At 37.3% G+C, this 16,322-nt stretch overlaps 1 protein-coding gene across 1 annotated transcript; it reads right to left on the reverse strand.

Annotated features, from left to right (window-relative positions):
- Nucleotides 1–2,194: 2,194 nt before the first annotated feature.
- LOC139686806 (protein takeout-like) lies at nt 2,195–15,913 on the reverse strand. The gene is made up of 6 exons (XM_071583863.1): nt 15,655–15,913; nt 14,228–14,320; nt 10,667–10,817; nt 8,195–8,328; nt 7,058–7,210; nt 2,195–3,335 (listed from the first exon to the last, which is right to left on the reverse strand). The coding sequence occupies exons 1-6, from the start codon at nt 15,728–15,730 to the stop codon at nt 3,181–3,183; spliced, it is 762 nt and encodes a 253-aa protein (XP_071439964.1). The 5' UTR covers nt 15,731–15,913; the 3' UTR covers nt 2,195–3,180.
- Nucleotides 15,914–16,322: the final 409 nt, after the last annotated feature.

Consider the following 16,322-nt stretch of genomic DNA (forward strand, 5'->3'; position numbering starts at 1 on the left):
CAGGTAAAACCGGTCGCCCGCCAGTGAAACCAGTTGAGGTATTTTGATAAAAAGAGTGGAATTTACAAAGTGAATTATTTTAAGCAAGTGACAATCCACAGAGTGAATTCGTCTCATTAGGCTGCTGTTTACTACACCCTACCCTATGCTAATCATCCCGACTGCTCAGAAGTACTCCGTAGCTATTGCTCTGATAGTTTCCGCAGTCTCTTCAACTCACTTAACACAAATGCCCTTGGCAAAATTACTTACATTTTGGTAAATCATATCTAACTTCCCTGCCTTTGCCAATGCAGTCCATTTTATATTCCAACTATAGCAGTCCTCATATGCGTTTTATTTTCAATATCTGCAGGATTTCTTGTGATGAAGATCCCTACCCTAGTTAGTTGCATTCTTTAGTAACTAGAAAGCCCCAGGGATTCATTACTAATCCATTGATTCTTCCCAGGATTTTCTCACAGAAAAATGTAATTAGACTTTTCTTAGAGGGTATTGAAAAAAATTACGAGGCAGATTCACAGAAAAAATAAAGCAATATTGGAAGTCTCGTTTAACGCATGTGGATATAGCTACGCTTCATTTCTCATCATATATAAACAAGATCGAAGTCTATTGGAGAAGGCGATGCTAAATCGATGATAATTACGACAAGCGGAGGAAAATTGTCCATTTCTTGTCCAGAAAAAAAGAGCTGTTTACAAAAAATGTAGACAGCGCCACAGGAGCACGTCAAGGCCAAGATTGAAAAACAATATCCCACGTGAAACAACGCATATTACCACGACTTTAATCATATTGCTCCTTTTAGGAAGTGTTTAGTCTCCTTAAAGGAAGCAACCAATTATTCCACTTGACAGGATACAGTGTTCATACCTTTGCTTCTCCCACACGTTTATCAAAATGATTTGCGATGAAAATGGGACAATTATTTACAAGGTTCTTCGATCCTGATGCTCAGTTGTTCAAATTTCAGTGCGACACCCAGCGTAAATCTGCAAGTAACACGTAAATTGCAATAACCAATGCACTTACCCGACGAAATGAAAGACCACACCTCAAATATTTATTCATAACAGTAGTTTTCCCATACAAATGGCTTCATTTTCTTCGACTTCTTCAAGCTTTTTAAATACTATTTAGACCAATATTATTTAGACCAGGCTCATTACTGAATAGGATAACACCTAACTTGCTATTGCGTGATGCCTTATGCTTCCATGCCCTGAATGGAAATTATTCGTGTAGACTGAACAATCTGAGAAGAAAAATACAAGATTTAGGGTGTATGAGCAGAGGATAGAAATGACGCTTGGGTAAATACGAGAATCTCGTAATCATCTCGTATGTCGGATGATACTACGAAGTTGACTTATTGCATTGGAATGGAACAAAAGGAAACTGTCTTTTATCCTTCAAGTTTTCCAAGCAACCGATAAACTCCGCGAAATAGAGATCTGCTAATAAAATCACAAAAATGATGAAGCCATTCCATGCTGTGGCTCGCTGCTGATGGATAGTTGCTACAAACAGTTCCAGTTTTTTCTCGGTTCAACAGTTCCTGTTTCTACACAGTCCTGATGTCGAATTATGAATATTCAATGTGGAAGGAAATATATTAATTCACCTAATTGAAGAAAACAAACAATATCTACTCGAGCATCAAGATGAGATCAGAACGTGTGATAAAAATACAAGGAAAGCGGGAAGTAGGGTGAACTCAAAATGATATAGCAAGTGGTAAACAGCTGCATCGCAATTTCTCGGTTCGAAATAATAACGTGATACTTCAAATACACGCACGCAAGTCTTGGGATAGCCACGCGATCCAATAGTAGCCGAGAGCAGAACGAACAACAATAAATCCGTTTTACAACGATTGAAAAACCAAATGGAATGCAAGGCAAAAAAATAAAGAAATGCGCAGTGAGGAGTCGAACTGATACACCTGTGAGAATGCATTTCTCTGACATGATATTCAACGATGCAGGGGAATTCCTGAGGGCGGGAGCTGAAGGAAAAAGCAGCAGGAAAGGCGAAAGGAATTCCTATCGGAGAAAGAGACAAAATTACTGCCCTGAAGGCCGTTTTGCCATTGACGGAGGTCACCTCTCGATAAAACTGAGGCGTCTCCACGCTCCGTTGAATAACTGCTGAGAATGCCAAAACAATTAAAACAAGAAAATTAGACACATTCTGAGGTAAAATTATTCTTTTTACTGACATATTTCATAAAATCATACATAGGTTAACAAATACTAAACATCCACAGTTTTAGAGAGTAGGCCATGATTGGAACTTTTCCCACCAAACTGATACCACTGTGATGATGGCATCACTACTGCCAACGACTAATTCTCCCAATTATATTATTGATGGATAAAAGCAAATATAGGGAAAAATGGCAGAAATTAGAAAGAAAAAGGTCGTTCATATCTCATAGAAGGATTCTGGATCCTCGTTTGTGTGAACCTAGGTACATGGTGGGAGAGTAGGAACGAATCTAATTCATCACAGAAAAAATATACTGAAATATCGTGTACGAGGTAGATGTCTGGCCTTATGGGTCAAATTTAACCTGGCTTGCAATAGGTTTATCTCATTGTAACTAGTTTAATTTGTTTTACCCTGTAAAATTTGTTTTGTTCAATTTATTTTCATTGGTTTAATGGTGCATTGCAATGTGGTGTATTGCAAAACTGCATTTAGCATCTTTCGGCGTTAAAAACTTTGATAGAACAGACAGGGGTATCAGCACATCGGTTTTGAAGAGGGAGACTACCTGGAAGACAATTTTAGCATCCCAAATGAGCGCTATTGAGTAACTTTGTCGAAAATCTAACCAACTTTTTCGGGAGTGGAACTCTTTTAGTTAGAGTAGGTATCTTGGTAGAGAAGCGTGAGGAAAAAAATGATAGGGATCAGAGTTCATAGGAAGGGTTTTTACGTTACATCTATGTGCTTCATGTGTTCGAAGGAAGGAATTCAGCATTCGAACGCCTATTCTGAGGTCCAAATAACTCGAAATGGGCGGGGAAGAGTGTTATTCGGGGTCGACAAGGAGGCGATCGATTCTAGTCATTGGAGATTTAGAGGCAGCACACACACACACTGGCAAGACTTTTACTATTTTTGTTTTTCATTTTTTCTTTTTTTCTCTTCTATTCATCCGCCGTCCGTTCACTCGGGGGGCAGAAGTTGGTTGTACGGCACGGAGGAGACCACTTGGTTCCCGATGAGTGAGACGATTTGGGCAAGTGCTTCATTCACGCCGGGCTTAAGCTCCCCCAGCACGTCCTTCCAGTTCTCATTTAAGAACAGATTCATGTTGTCACCTGCAAAGCAAAGAGTTACGATACAGTCACCGACGTGTTACAAAATGACACCTAACAGGAGCGATAGGATACAAATGAGAATTAAGTGGATTAATTTCCTGAAACCGAGGAGGATAATATAATATTGTCGAATTGTGCCAGTTGAAATTTTCAAGAATTAAAGCTTTACTTAAATGATAAATACGGAGGGAAGATCATCTCGCATTACAATTAGTAATTAGATCATTTTATTAGCTAGTGACATTTGAGATGAGTCAATATTACAATAGTCCCATCATTTTTATGGCATACTATTGCAGTTATTTACAACGGTATGAACACGTATGTAAAATACAGATTGCAGCATGAATAGGTTACCTGAACATATTGGTTTGTATAGGAAATTTAGGGAACATCTAAGACAGTCAGTATATTGCATTTTTTTCAGTCTCCATACTTCTTCAGACACACACATTCAAAGCCTCCTAGCTGCGTTTATAGTATGTCTCGGTGACCAAGTTTCCGAGCTATATAATACTACGCTCCATATGGGATCAATGCAGGTATTGGTGTTTTATAGCTTGAACTTTTACAATGTGCGTAGTCTTCCGATTTGAAAACTGAATATGAAGGGGGCGTAAAAAAGCCATTGCGTCTGCCATTTGAGCATTTCTTAAAGACCCTTAGCAATCTTGACTGGAAGTACTACTACAACTTAAATTACTGGTAGACTATTTACATTTCTGGAAACGCTTGGAATGGAATACGTCGATCTAAGATACATGAATAACTCTAATAGAAACAAGTCGTCACGCTACCAATGAAAGACGATAAAAAAACAGAAACAGAATTAAAATAAGTGAAGTTAGACGAGAATGTAACCTCCAATGATCGCTTTTCAACATGTTCTTGGAAGAGGCAAAAAAAAATCACCCGATATGGACACCAAAGGAATGCTGAGGGCCTCCTTGAGCGTATTGAATCAATTATTGTAAATATATAGCTTGAATATCAACAGGAAGAAAAACAGAAACTTAATAGTCATGCGGAAAAAAGAAGCGGAAACAGACGTTGCACTTCAAAGGAGATAAAAGAGAACAAGAGGGATATTTCATAAATCGGAGGCCATATTAAATGCAACAAAATAAATTCGAGGAAGTGTCAAGCACAAATTAACTCAACCTGAGAGGATATTCATAATGAACATGTGATTAGTGTACCAAAAAAATAAATTAGAAAGGAGGAGGAACGTGAAAACCATCAGTAAAAATAGCACATTATAGATTCACAACATAGGCCACTGGAAAAGTGGGCTGGAGAAGAAGAATAGGGGCCTTCCAAATGTGGCTTTTGGAGGTGGGTGCTGAAGGTTTAAATAGATAAATAAAATGAGAAATGGGAGAGTATACAGGAGGAATGAGGTGGAAAAGGCAAAATATTGATCATTGGAATTGGAAGAACACCAATATGGACTGGGAGCACTATGGGACACATTTGCTTTTGGTGATAAATCAGAAGAATAGGCTCCACGAAGAACACTGAGTCACATTAAGAGGAGAGGAAGAGCCAAATTACTCCGTTCAAATAAAGAGGATGATGTGAAAAAAGGACAGTCGGAAATTTATGCAAGATTATTATTGGTTGTAAAAAAATAGAGGACGGCAAAAATGTCTTTAGCTTTTAAAGTGACCAATGAACGAACGAGGTCCTGGGAAAAGGCGGTCGATAGAAGATCTAGAAAACCTCTAATCAGATGAGAAGACTAATTTAATCTTTCTGAAGTCGGTGGTTTTTCAGAAAAGAGGAGACTTTAAAACTTGAACATACGTCGTGTATGAACCAATATAATTTTATAAATTTTTTCACCCAAGTAAATTTGAGAATCACGTTCCCTTTAAAGCTAATCGTACTCATTTAGAAAATTCAGAAGCATGACTTGAAGTAGATCATTTCATGCTCAGGTTACAGCAAGTATCCAGAATCAGTTTCCGAAGCATAAAAATAAAGTTGAAATAAAAACAAAAATATTTTTCTGTGAGTGACCCTGGTCCCTCCTTTGAATCCGCTCCTGGATCAGATATGTCTTTCCAAGTTATGTTGGCAACAAATATCCTGGGTGTCAATATAACATGTCACGACTATGGTTTCTAATAAGTTAAAAACACTTTCAGACCTATAATTAAGGACTTCTTCGAATTTTTCATAGCCTATCCAAAGGGATGGCCTCCATTTCAATGTCAATGGTTTAAATTTCATACTTGATCGCTAATCGGTTGTTGGTTCTTTCGATTCTCAAATTGGACGCGGTACCAGAACTGACCTTCACCGCCGCAAAAATATATATTCACCAGACGACCTTGACGTAAATATTAATATTAGCCCATTGGGAGAAATTTTGGACAGTGGCGTAACAACAACAAATAAACGGATGACTGCCACTCCACTCCACCCTTATGACTATGGTAATAATGAATGTTTGAAAGGGTGAACATTTTAATAATATAGAAAATTCTATCGTTTACTAGATTTCGTACCTTCAAACTATTTATCGTGCGGGCTATCATTGACCTTCAATCAGATATAAAATTCATAAATATATAGATAAGTTAAACACCAGTTATTATGCTCCTTTTTTGTTGAGCACACTCCGTTTAGGTTAACTGTAACTAGCAATATCGTAATAATTATAAGTAATCACCAATAGGTATCTGCATTCATAGGCTTCAAATTCAGTATTCTCCTCCCATTTAACTTTCTTGATTGGTTTGAGTGAGAATAAGCACTACAGCATCCTTAAGGAACATTTAACTACTTCCCGGCCACTGACGTGCTCTTTTCTCCTTGTTTCCATGATTCTTAAGAACCCATTCAGGCCCAGTTACACATCATGGCTATTTAAATCATACGGCATGCTTCACCGAATTGGAGATAGCATTTTTTCTTCTCAGTGCTTCGGCATGGATTCAATCGCTTCTCCTGTTTTTATCAGTAGATCATTATGATGACTTGTTGCTTTGTTCTTACTTAACAATTGTTTACTTGCATTTGGGGATATTATTTTGAAGCCAGAGGATCTAATGATCCCACCAAATGGTCAGGTTATTCTCTAAGTGAAACACGGATATAATATAGTCACTTAAAATAATTACGGAATTTTTAATAATTGTAGTGAAGGGCCTACGTTCATATTATCATTTTGACAACATGGACAGTCTATTAAAAATAAATCCAGTTATAAGGCTCGTAAGAGAGCGAAGTGAATACTGTATTTAATACTCTTCAGAGTTCTACCTATTGCCTAAAATGAAGAATTCGTGCAATAATAAATTCATCAGCTTTAATGACGATTAATCTGCTCCCATACTTGTAATTTTCCTAGATTTGACGAGATCAGGAACTCTTACGTACTCAAAATATATTTCAATCAGCTTCTAAAAGCATAGTAAATTGAGAAAAGGCTCTGAGAAATGATTCCCTTGATGAGCTATAATCGTGGTACCTACGGCCACGTTGACAAAAGTGATGGATGAAGGGAAGATTATAATCATAGAGGATTCGTAAGAGAGCCAAAATTATAATATTAACCATGTTGTCCACGGTTATTTAAAAGGATATTGTCACGGCTATTGAAATGGCCGTGGGAAATGCATCAAAAATTATATTCACTCACTGGCTGTCCCTCTGAAAGAAATTTATGGGGAACCCAAATGTGATAGGAAGCTAAAAAAAAGATGGTTTCTTACTCAGCGTCTTGTCACCACCGAAGAGGCCGTCGAGATGGATGATCATATTCTCTGGGTCGATGTCCACCTTGGCGCTGTCTACTTGAAGTCGCTGTGTCTCTGGGGTCTTCCCAACCAACTTCCCGGTCACAAACCACTTAGCCTTCACGTTCTCTGTAGAAACCGAAAGAGAGAGGAGTTAACACGAGAAAATCAAGCCCAGCCTTCAATATCGCCGCCTAAAAAACAATAAAATTAGATTTTTTAAATTACGGAAATTGTGTACACTTGTGTCGTGTTACTATGACAGGAATCTACATCTACATAATACCCCGCGGGGGCGTGTAGCGGGGGGTGTTAGTTCACCACCAGTAAAATAGAATAAAATCAATAATCGCGGACGTGTAGCATCGCGTAAGGAGTACGTGACGAGTAACTCACAGAGTAACATCAAGAACTGAAATATAACTAAATCGCCCAAGTCACAGAAGTAATTTCGCTTTTACCACCCATTATATCTACCTACTTACGTTAGCCTAAATAAGTATATCTAATCTCCACGAGTGATTTCCCATGATTTATAAGAATACTATTAAAAACGAATTTGCTTAGTATTAGCACAATCAGTGCTTTCTGCACAAACTAAATGTTCAATTTATTCAATTATTACGAAAAGATTCCGAACTGTCTAACTAAACTCACTGCTAAATGCAAATATGTGCAATTGCCAATCAAATGTAAATGTCAAGGAGGTTCTCATTCGTTACAGATATATGCATCGTAAGGAGAAAGAAGGGAGGTTGGATGTACGTGGAATTGAAGGGTTTAGTGTGTTGTGGGATACTAGCCTGTGTCTATTGGGTGAAGTTATGAATTTATATGAATTTGTGTTAATCCAAAACCTACCTTAAACGGTAGACTAAAATTAATAATAATCCGAACAATAATTCACCAAGTAAACACAAACAGTAGCTTGGTGAACGGAGAAAGAGCACTCAAGAACAAATCCAAAGGGTGAAATTACCAGCAAAAATTCAAGAATGATTATTTGTAGTATGAAAAGCCTTTCTTGGTTATCTTCCCATGAAAATTCACCAAATTGGAGAAATATGAACAAATATTTTTGAAAATCAAGTGCTTAAAATCAATAGAACTTACCTAGGGTAATATCACTCTGACCCTTTCCTGTGATGGGCAAGACGAGAATCTTTCCGTTCACCTCGTAAGGACCCTCCACCTTCAACGATGGTACGAGCATCTCAAACTCCAGACGTAGTTTATCCAAATCTATCCTGTGAATAAAACCGTGGGAAATCAGTAAAAGTATGTGGGAAGATGCAGCTTCTACACAGGTATAGACAAAAAAACGAAAAACGGACCACTGTTAAGTCGCAACCCTTGAAAAAAGGCGCAAACTAATTAGCGTGATATATAAGACACCATGGTTTAACTGGGGTCACGAGAATTGGAATTGCATCATCATTGTTTTTCCCCAATTGTGGAAAAAAATTATTAATATCTTCTCAGAATTCGGCCGGCATGGACTAAAAAAGTCACGGAGTGTCGACGCAGCGGCACAAGAAAGTGAACGGTATCAATAATCAAAGCTGCGCAAACCTACGCACATAATTTATTTATTCAGCGTAGCTACCACTGAAAATACGTTGTTTAAATATTTAGATACGATTTTTCTCCCTATTTGAGAATTGATACGTCAAAACTTGATCAGATTCCAGGTTTAACGGGGAAATTACTGAAGATCTGACAAATTATGAAAAAACGCCTGTGGCAATTTCCACTATGTCTACGACGATCATTGAATTTAATAAAAACCAATGTGTTGAAGGACCCAAGCTGCTTCTGAGAATTATCATCGTGTAGGTAATTCCCGAAGGAGCATGGATCCTTTATCGAATAGACCTTAGGAATTAGGATTAAACCAAACTTAGGAAGCCTTAGGATTTAACCAATATTTTGTTTATAAATCAGTAAAATCTATCAGTCATCCATTTAGGGTTTCCATCCTTTCTCTTAAGTCCGCATATGTTTTCTCACATCCTCACATTATTTTTTACAGCCTCTCGTGAGACGCTAACTACCAGTAAGCATGGATTCTCGGATGAATTATGGGAAATATTAAATCGACAAGCCGGATGGTAGCGTTAGGAAAAAGGATAGAAGGATGCTCAACACTCTTCGCTGACTTATAATGAGCGAAAAATGGAATTGATAATCCCAAAGTACTTTTTCATGTATGCATATTTTTTATGTAACTACATCAGAATGTGTAGTTTTTCGGGGACAGAAGATAGTGCTTAAGAAAAAATGAAGGTGTTTCCGTACATTAGGAATGGATTTCACGATTCAAGCTCCATGTTATTCATAACATTAGAAGTAAAATTTTGGGCTCCTGCCATATTTTTCTTTAAAAAACATCTATCAGATAAAGTACACCTTCGTAAGTGAAGTTGAGTCTTTCATTCAGTCATTGAGTCATCTATTTAAAGTGTTTATGATTATAATTTCAGTTGGATCACATTTTTTTGGATTAATACACAGGCATATTTTTAAAAAAATACCAGTTGGTCAAAACTTTCCAAAATGACAGAGGTAGCACAAGGAATATTTTGGGAACTTTTTGTTAAGAATGAAGGACGTCAAGTTTTACACATTCGGTGAAAATCATATCTCTAAAATATTTCCTGGGTGCCCAAAGGAAAATTTCACTCCTGTTCTAGACCGGGGAGAGAATTCTCGCTAGAAGCCACTTCCCTCTTGCTTGAATTAAATCCCTACTAATCTCTGTGGATCAATTATGAGACAGAGATTCCCTTTTGCAAACGGCTTGACAGTGAAGATCAACAGGTAAGGTAAGGTGGAGGCACTCTTTCACCCCATGAAGGAGATAGTAGGCTACTATCACTTTGCGGACCTGTGATATTTGTTGTAAATGTATCACTCTGTAGTTTACCACATTTTCATGACTTTAACTTTAACGGTTTCAACGTTAAATATCATTTTTCAAGAAAATTGTTTAATAAATATCTTAATTGTGATAATAAGTTCGGTTTACTGCCAAATGGGAATGAGATCAGGTGGACGGGTTGCTTATGTCCAATGGCAAGTCCACTGGCAAGTGTGGAGAGATGACGATTTGGAATGAGGTATGAATGAAAGGGAAATGGCAACCCACTAAGTTCCATCACTCGCTGGAAACCCGCTGACGATGGGCACCTGCAGGGATAGGTAGTCGTGGTTAGCGATTTCACCTACGCATGATATATTTGAGCCACACGAGATAACGGGTGGTCAGCAGGGTAGGAATGAAGTGCTCGTTTCTCTCCACTTCTTAATTATTGGCAATCGACAATCCGTCCGCCCAATCTCAAAACCCTTGAAACAACAACTGTTAAAAACTTTGATACGTAGAAACTGATAAAGACATAGTCATCAAAGACGGGGAGTCATATAAAAAGAATACATTTACGACGAGATAACTCCACATATGTAATTGAGAAAATGAAAGTATCCCCCAAACCCGACGTGTCAGAGCACTCCTCTCCATCTGTATACGTAAGAGGGGCGATGGTAATTATTAAAAGAGAGTGGCAGTAATGAGCGCTTGCTTACTTGGCATCCTTGATCACCGTGTTCTTCAGTCCGATCATGTCAATGTTTTTGAAGAGCAACTCCAGGCCCACGTTGCTATTCGCGTCTTCACCAATCGTCATGGATTCGATCCTGAATGGGTCCAGGTTTGGAATCTTCAGGCTCTTGTCACCTTGAGTTTGGATGGAATTTCAGTAAAAATAAATCGTAGTATCTCAATCAATCGAGTGTAGAAACATGTGGTACGAATCTAATGGACATAGCGAATAATCTTTGACCATTGAATTTCTAACTCATATTTATTCCACTTTGAATAGCTCGGGAGCCATCCAAGGGAAACAACGGGATTGAAAAATGATTTCGTCACAACTGTTTTTTCGTCATAAAGAAAAAACCTACATTTACGGCAATTTAATAAGTGAAAAATAGAACACAATTTAGCATCTCAAGTTGGAATATTTTTTAAAATCACTAACACTGGTTGTGATTCTTCTTCTCTTGGATTACTGACTTTTTTATGAGTTCAATCATTTCAGCTTAACTTTTCTCGATGCTGGGAACGTCTCTGATTAATAACAAAGAAACTTTCTCGTCTTTGAATAAGGAAGCTGACTTATTCTCTTGTTGTTGACTTGTGTGAGATTTGGACGTTTTTCGATCTATAGCCCTTTGTTGGAATTTATTTTTGGTGACTGTTGATATGCTGTCATGTCCTATCTTTGTTGTTGTGATACAATATTTTTTTTCTAATAATTTTAAAATGGAATTATATAATTTATTGTTTTTAAACAGAATTTTATTTTTGTGATTTAAAACTATTGATAATCATGGTAATTAGAGGTGTTATATTTAATCTACCTCATTGTTAAACCTAATACATTCGTATTTAAAAATGTTTGATATTAGAATTTCTCTCTCCTTTCTGGTAATTTACCGAGCAATGTGATAGTTAATTAAAATATACAATCAGCGTATTTATTTTTTAAACTCTCACTGCACAAAAATTAAATCTTATCGTTAGCACTCGTCTTAACATAAACATACACATCTTAACATAAATCGGCACATTCAGACAAGCTTTGAGGAACCAGGCCAATTTGAGTTTGTACTAGAAACTATAAGAAATAAATGAAAAATAGCAATATTTGAAATAACCTTGCTTACTACCTTGCATTCATTACTCACAACTGGAGAAAGCAACTATTACAATGAATAATATTTGATCAATACCAAAAACAATACAATTATGACTGGCTTATGGTGAGTAAGGTACTCTGGTGCATAGGATGGGGAAAAGTAATTCTTCCAATAATAAATTTGACAACATGTTTCATATAGAAATTGGTCAAGCGCATTGAATCGTTATCGAAGAAATTATTAAAAAAATACTAATAAAGAGAAAGATTTTCAATAAAGAGCCATTTTTTTAAGGTGATCCGTAATTTACGAATTCCGTAGGTAGTTTGTTACTGTTGTTTCCATTTTTCGATAAAGACTATTTAGAAAATAATTGAGCAATAAACCTTTAACGTTCCCACTCCAATTTCATCGCATTTGATAGCGATAGTACGAAGTAGATATCATCTGCACTTATTATAAATAACCATTGTACTTAAATTTGGGCGACTAATCAGTCATTTGTACTCAGAACTAGGCTTAATGTTTATCATTCCATTTGACGCCACCATGTTTTCATAAAAAGTGTAATTTTCGAGTTAAAAATATAAATAAGCAAATAAATTTTTCTAAAACATTTTGCGAAACCAGCAGATACTGTAGACCGAAAATAACAAAAATTAGTCATCAAGACAGGTATTTATGGGTTCCGCGTTTGCGATAAGATTGGACAGTGGAAGAGAGCTAATCAAACTTGTTTTATTCCATATTACGAAAATTAATTTTCCTTCATTATGAATTCTATTCGTTCCATTCGTCCATACAATAAAGCCTTTTTATTTACAATGCTAATCCCATACCTTATACATATCTTGGGATGTGAAGCGGAAAATACGTTGAAAACTGACGCTGCGGACGAACACATGAATTATAATTGTAAATTATATTAGATTGAATGAGGAAAGGAACGCAATTAACAGCAAGAGTGATCCGCGATGATTCCGTATAATAAACCTTTGATTGATGTGTGGAATACGAGGTAAATATTGTGGTTTTTCCGTGCGGTGAAAATAAAAATTAGGTGTAAACATTCTTCCAGCTCGTATTTTATTGCTACGTGAGAAGAGCTGGGTAAAACGTTTTATGAAGATGGGGCAAAACTAATTTTTATAATTAATAGTTTAACTAGGAACAGATTAGGAGTTTTCTCCGAAACTTTATATACTAATATATTTGGGGCCCAATTTCATGGATTTAATCAGAGGCTCTAACCAGATATGACGGTTTAAATCCTGCAGCCCCTACAAACTCAGGAGGGAGGAGTTCTTCCTCTGCTGGTCAAAGAACTTTGAAAGCAAATACGTTACTGCGTTTTACATAACCAAATGTTTCCTAATGGAAGTTTGATCCAAAATATGCTTTTTAAATGTTTTCCTCAGATCTTGGGCCGAACAGTTATTTGCTATAGGATGCAGCAATATAAAAATGTAAAAGTCATTCGCCTTAACTTGGGCTAAGAACCCAGATTCCTCACTGCCCGGTCGAGTGCTTTAGCCAGTTAAGCTAGAAACTTAAGCTAGCCAGTTAAGTTTTAGACTATCAAATTTAGAATGTTGAAATCATAGCACAATAGTAAACATTAGCGGATGAATTCGTTAAGTTACTGTCACGGCATCTCCCGCAGTTTCTTTAAATTTGAAATACTATGATAGATATTTTGAAAGTGTTTAAAGTGCTATGATCTGTCTTCATTTTTGTTGATAGTTCTAAGCTATAAAAATTAAATTATTGTTTTAATGAATTTAATTAAGAAAAGGAAGGCGTTCAAACACAAAATATTTCGTCCGCATATCAATTACGAACCACACATAATCGTATATTGATACAATTTTCACATCGTTACTCTGTTTCAATTTCATTTTTCTCCAAGAACAATTTCATGTTTTTGTTCCTTCAAGAGCACTCAGGATGTGAAGATGTTGATTATTCTCTATACTAACGTCAATATTTATAATAGCTTCAGTTATGGAATCAAATTTCAAATGTGAAAATATTTTTAGAACTACTTGGTGGTTGAAACGGACATACCTTTCAACTGTACAGTAAGATGCACGAAATATACGTTGTAGTGAAAATCTTCTATTTTAGGAGTGGTACAACAAATACTAAATTTATGAATATCAATGTTTCTAACTAAATATATGGCAATAAGACAAAACAATTCTTCCATTTAAAAAACAAAAAATTGAATCAATCCGTTATAGTGGTGTTCGTAGAAAAAAGAGTCATGAAATTTATGACATTTAGGGACAACTATGAGACTTTCCCAGTTGTGAGAATGCCGCATCTTATTCATAAGTGACCAATTTAACATTTGGGAATGAATTCGCAAATATTCCCTTATATTACAGCATTTAAAACAACTTAATTTCCTTAGAGATGTCTATATTCTCTAAAAAAACTTACCATTAATGATGTTTGGGAGGGTCTCTAGAGCTGATTTCAAGAAGCATTCGTTCAGGTTGGGATCATTCCGCTTGCAGACACTGATGTAACTGGCTGTATGAAGGAAAAAGATGCCATTGGAATTAGTTTTCTTGCCGAGAAATATAATTAACTTCATTCAGGAATTCAACCATCGAGGTTTTGTTAATAATTGCATAATTTCCTAGCCCTTAACTTACAATTAAACGATTCCAACATTGAATTACAGTTATAGCTTCATATGAAAGGCATAGATATAATAAAGAGGTTATTCATAAATGGTGAAAATATCGATCCTAAAAATTGCAGCTTTCTGTTTTATCATGAGTTTTGGGAAGCCTTCTTCCTTATATGTAAGGTCTAACACATAAATACTGGGCCTAATTTAGTTCTGTAAATTATGAGTGAATACAAATTACACTCAGGAATATAATTTTTATTCTCATGCTGGTTACACTCATACATCACACAAATTGGTTGTTTCAATTACTTGCATAAAAGAACAGCATATAAGTAAACTAGTAGGACCTTGATATAAAATTTGAACAATATATTATTGAAGTTAATTTTTAGAATAGGGAGCAAATGTCGTGTATGATTACTGAATTGACAGAGGGCGGGAAGGTAAGGAACATGTTGTGCTGATAGGGTGAATGATTTATATACAACCACAGCAATAGATATTAAATAGATCAATACCCATTAAAGGTGTGGGCATTTTCAAGTCACACTTTCATGAAACCAAAACTAACCATCGCTCCAAATTATCCTGGCTAGAAATCGAAAGAATCCACGTGCATTGGATTCGATATAAGTAAAAAGATGATAACTCTAACATTGCACATGCTTTCTGCGCAGGAAAATCGCTGATAGCTTTCACCGTGTAATACAAGATCTTATGGCATCATCATTTAATTAATTTGCGAATTAATACACGCAGTAACAAACGTAAGTTACTGCCTCGTGTAAAACGGCCTGAAATTGTTAAGAATCTACGTCAAGCCATCGGTAAAGAAACATACAGACAATTTCATACAGCACCAGAAAATAGTGATACTCGTTACGTTTATGGATGACAAATTATATTGTAAACAAGTTAACTAGCTAGCGAGGAGCAAATCTTATCACGAAACGAAAATTGTGGCCAATGTATCTCATAAAGTTACAAAATAGTACTAGAGGAAGGGAAAAGAATTCGCGTATAGGCTTTTAGTGGAGACTTCCGCGCTGAAAGGTTCAGGAACCTGAAGTTTCGACCGGTCCGGTCTTCACCTTAATTTTGGCGGGATCCTACCTTGGTTGAAGGCATGAAGTACCTTTCAACCATCTACAAGCATGGTGACAGGACAGCAGCAATCTCCTATCAAAATTTCACGCACAGACCTTAAAAGCAGAGAAATTCGACTCACGCAGAGAGGCTCCGGCTGCCGGGATGGGTGACACGAGGGCCAGAAGGAGCACCGCTATAGGGAACACAGCCGCCATCTTCCAAGGGCTTCTCAACGTCTTAGACGATAGGGCGCACGGACTGTCCTGGTCTCCCTGGAACCCTTAGCGAACTCTTCGTGCGGAAGGAAGGAGGGTGGCTCGGACTAGCGAGTTAACTGCGTATGAATTCGAAGGGATGGGAGCCGGAGAACTGCACCAGTCTGTCTGCAACCGGGGAGCGCGCCGTTGGGCACATATAAACAGTCCGATACCTCTGGAAGGTCCCTCCGGAGAATCAGGAGAGAGGGGGGAAGTGGGAGCGGGAAGGCAACCGAGATCCTCCTCAACCCAGGTGCTCCCCCCACCCCACCACCGGATCTTACCCGCATCCACGCACCCATCCCCCTCCTCCTCTGTTGTCGGCGTGTGGGTTGGTCGAGGCGGTGGTGGGGGAAAAGGGTTGGTCTCTCCCATTAGGAAGGCAGAATGAGAGGGAGGAATATACAAATTAGCTAAAGCGCGAATGGATACCAGTCTTGAGTATCCCTTCCCCCTCCCCCATTCCTTCTCATCCCTCTGCCAACAACAAGCCAAACCAATCCAACCCCTTCTCTTTTTCTTCCTCCTTCGAGACTCGTGCGGATAAGAA

The sequence above is a fragment of the Hetaerina americana genome, unplaced genomic scaffold (genome assembly GCF_022747635.1).
Source record: "Hetaerina americana unplaced genomic scaffold, ioHetAmer1.1.p SCAF_15, whole genome shotgun sequence".
NCBI lineage: Eukaryota > Metazoa > Arthropoda > Insecta > Odonata > Calopterygidae > Hetaerina > Hetaerina americana.

Bases quoted from the DNA above. Each gene is read 5' to 3' on its own strand.
- LOC139686806 (XM_071583863.1), bottom strand. From the start codon at position 15,730: ATGGCGGCTGTGTTCCCTATAGCGGTGCTCCTTCTGGCCCTCGTGTCA. The intron at 8,329-10,666 runs GTAAGCAAGCGC...TTTTATTCACAG, and splicing joins ACGGTGATCAAGGATGCCAA to GATAGATTTGGATAAACTAC. The intron at 3,336-7,057 runs GTAAGAAACCAT...TTTGCTTTGCAG, and splicing joins CGGTGGTGACAAGACGCTGA to GTGACAACATGAATCTGTTC.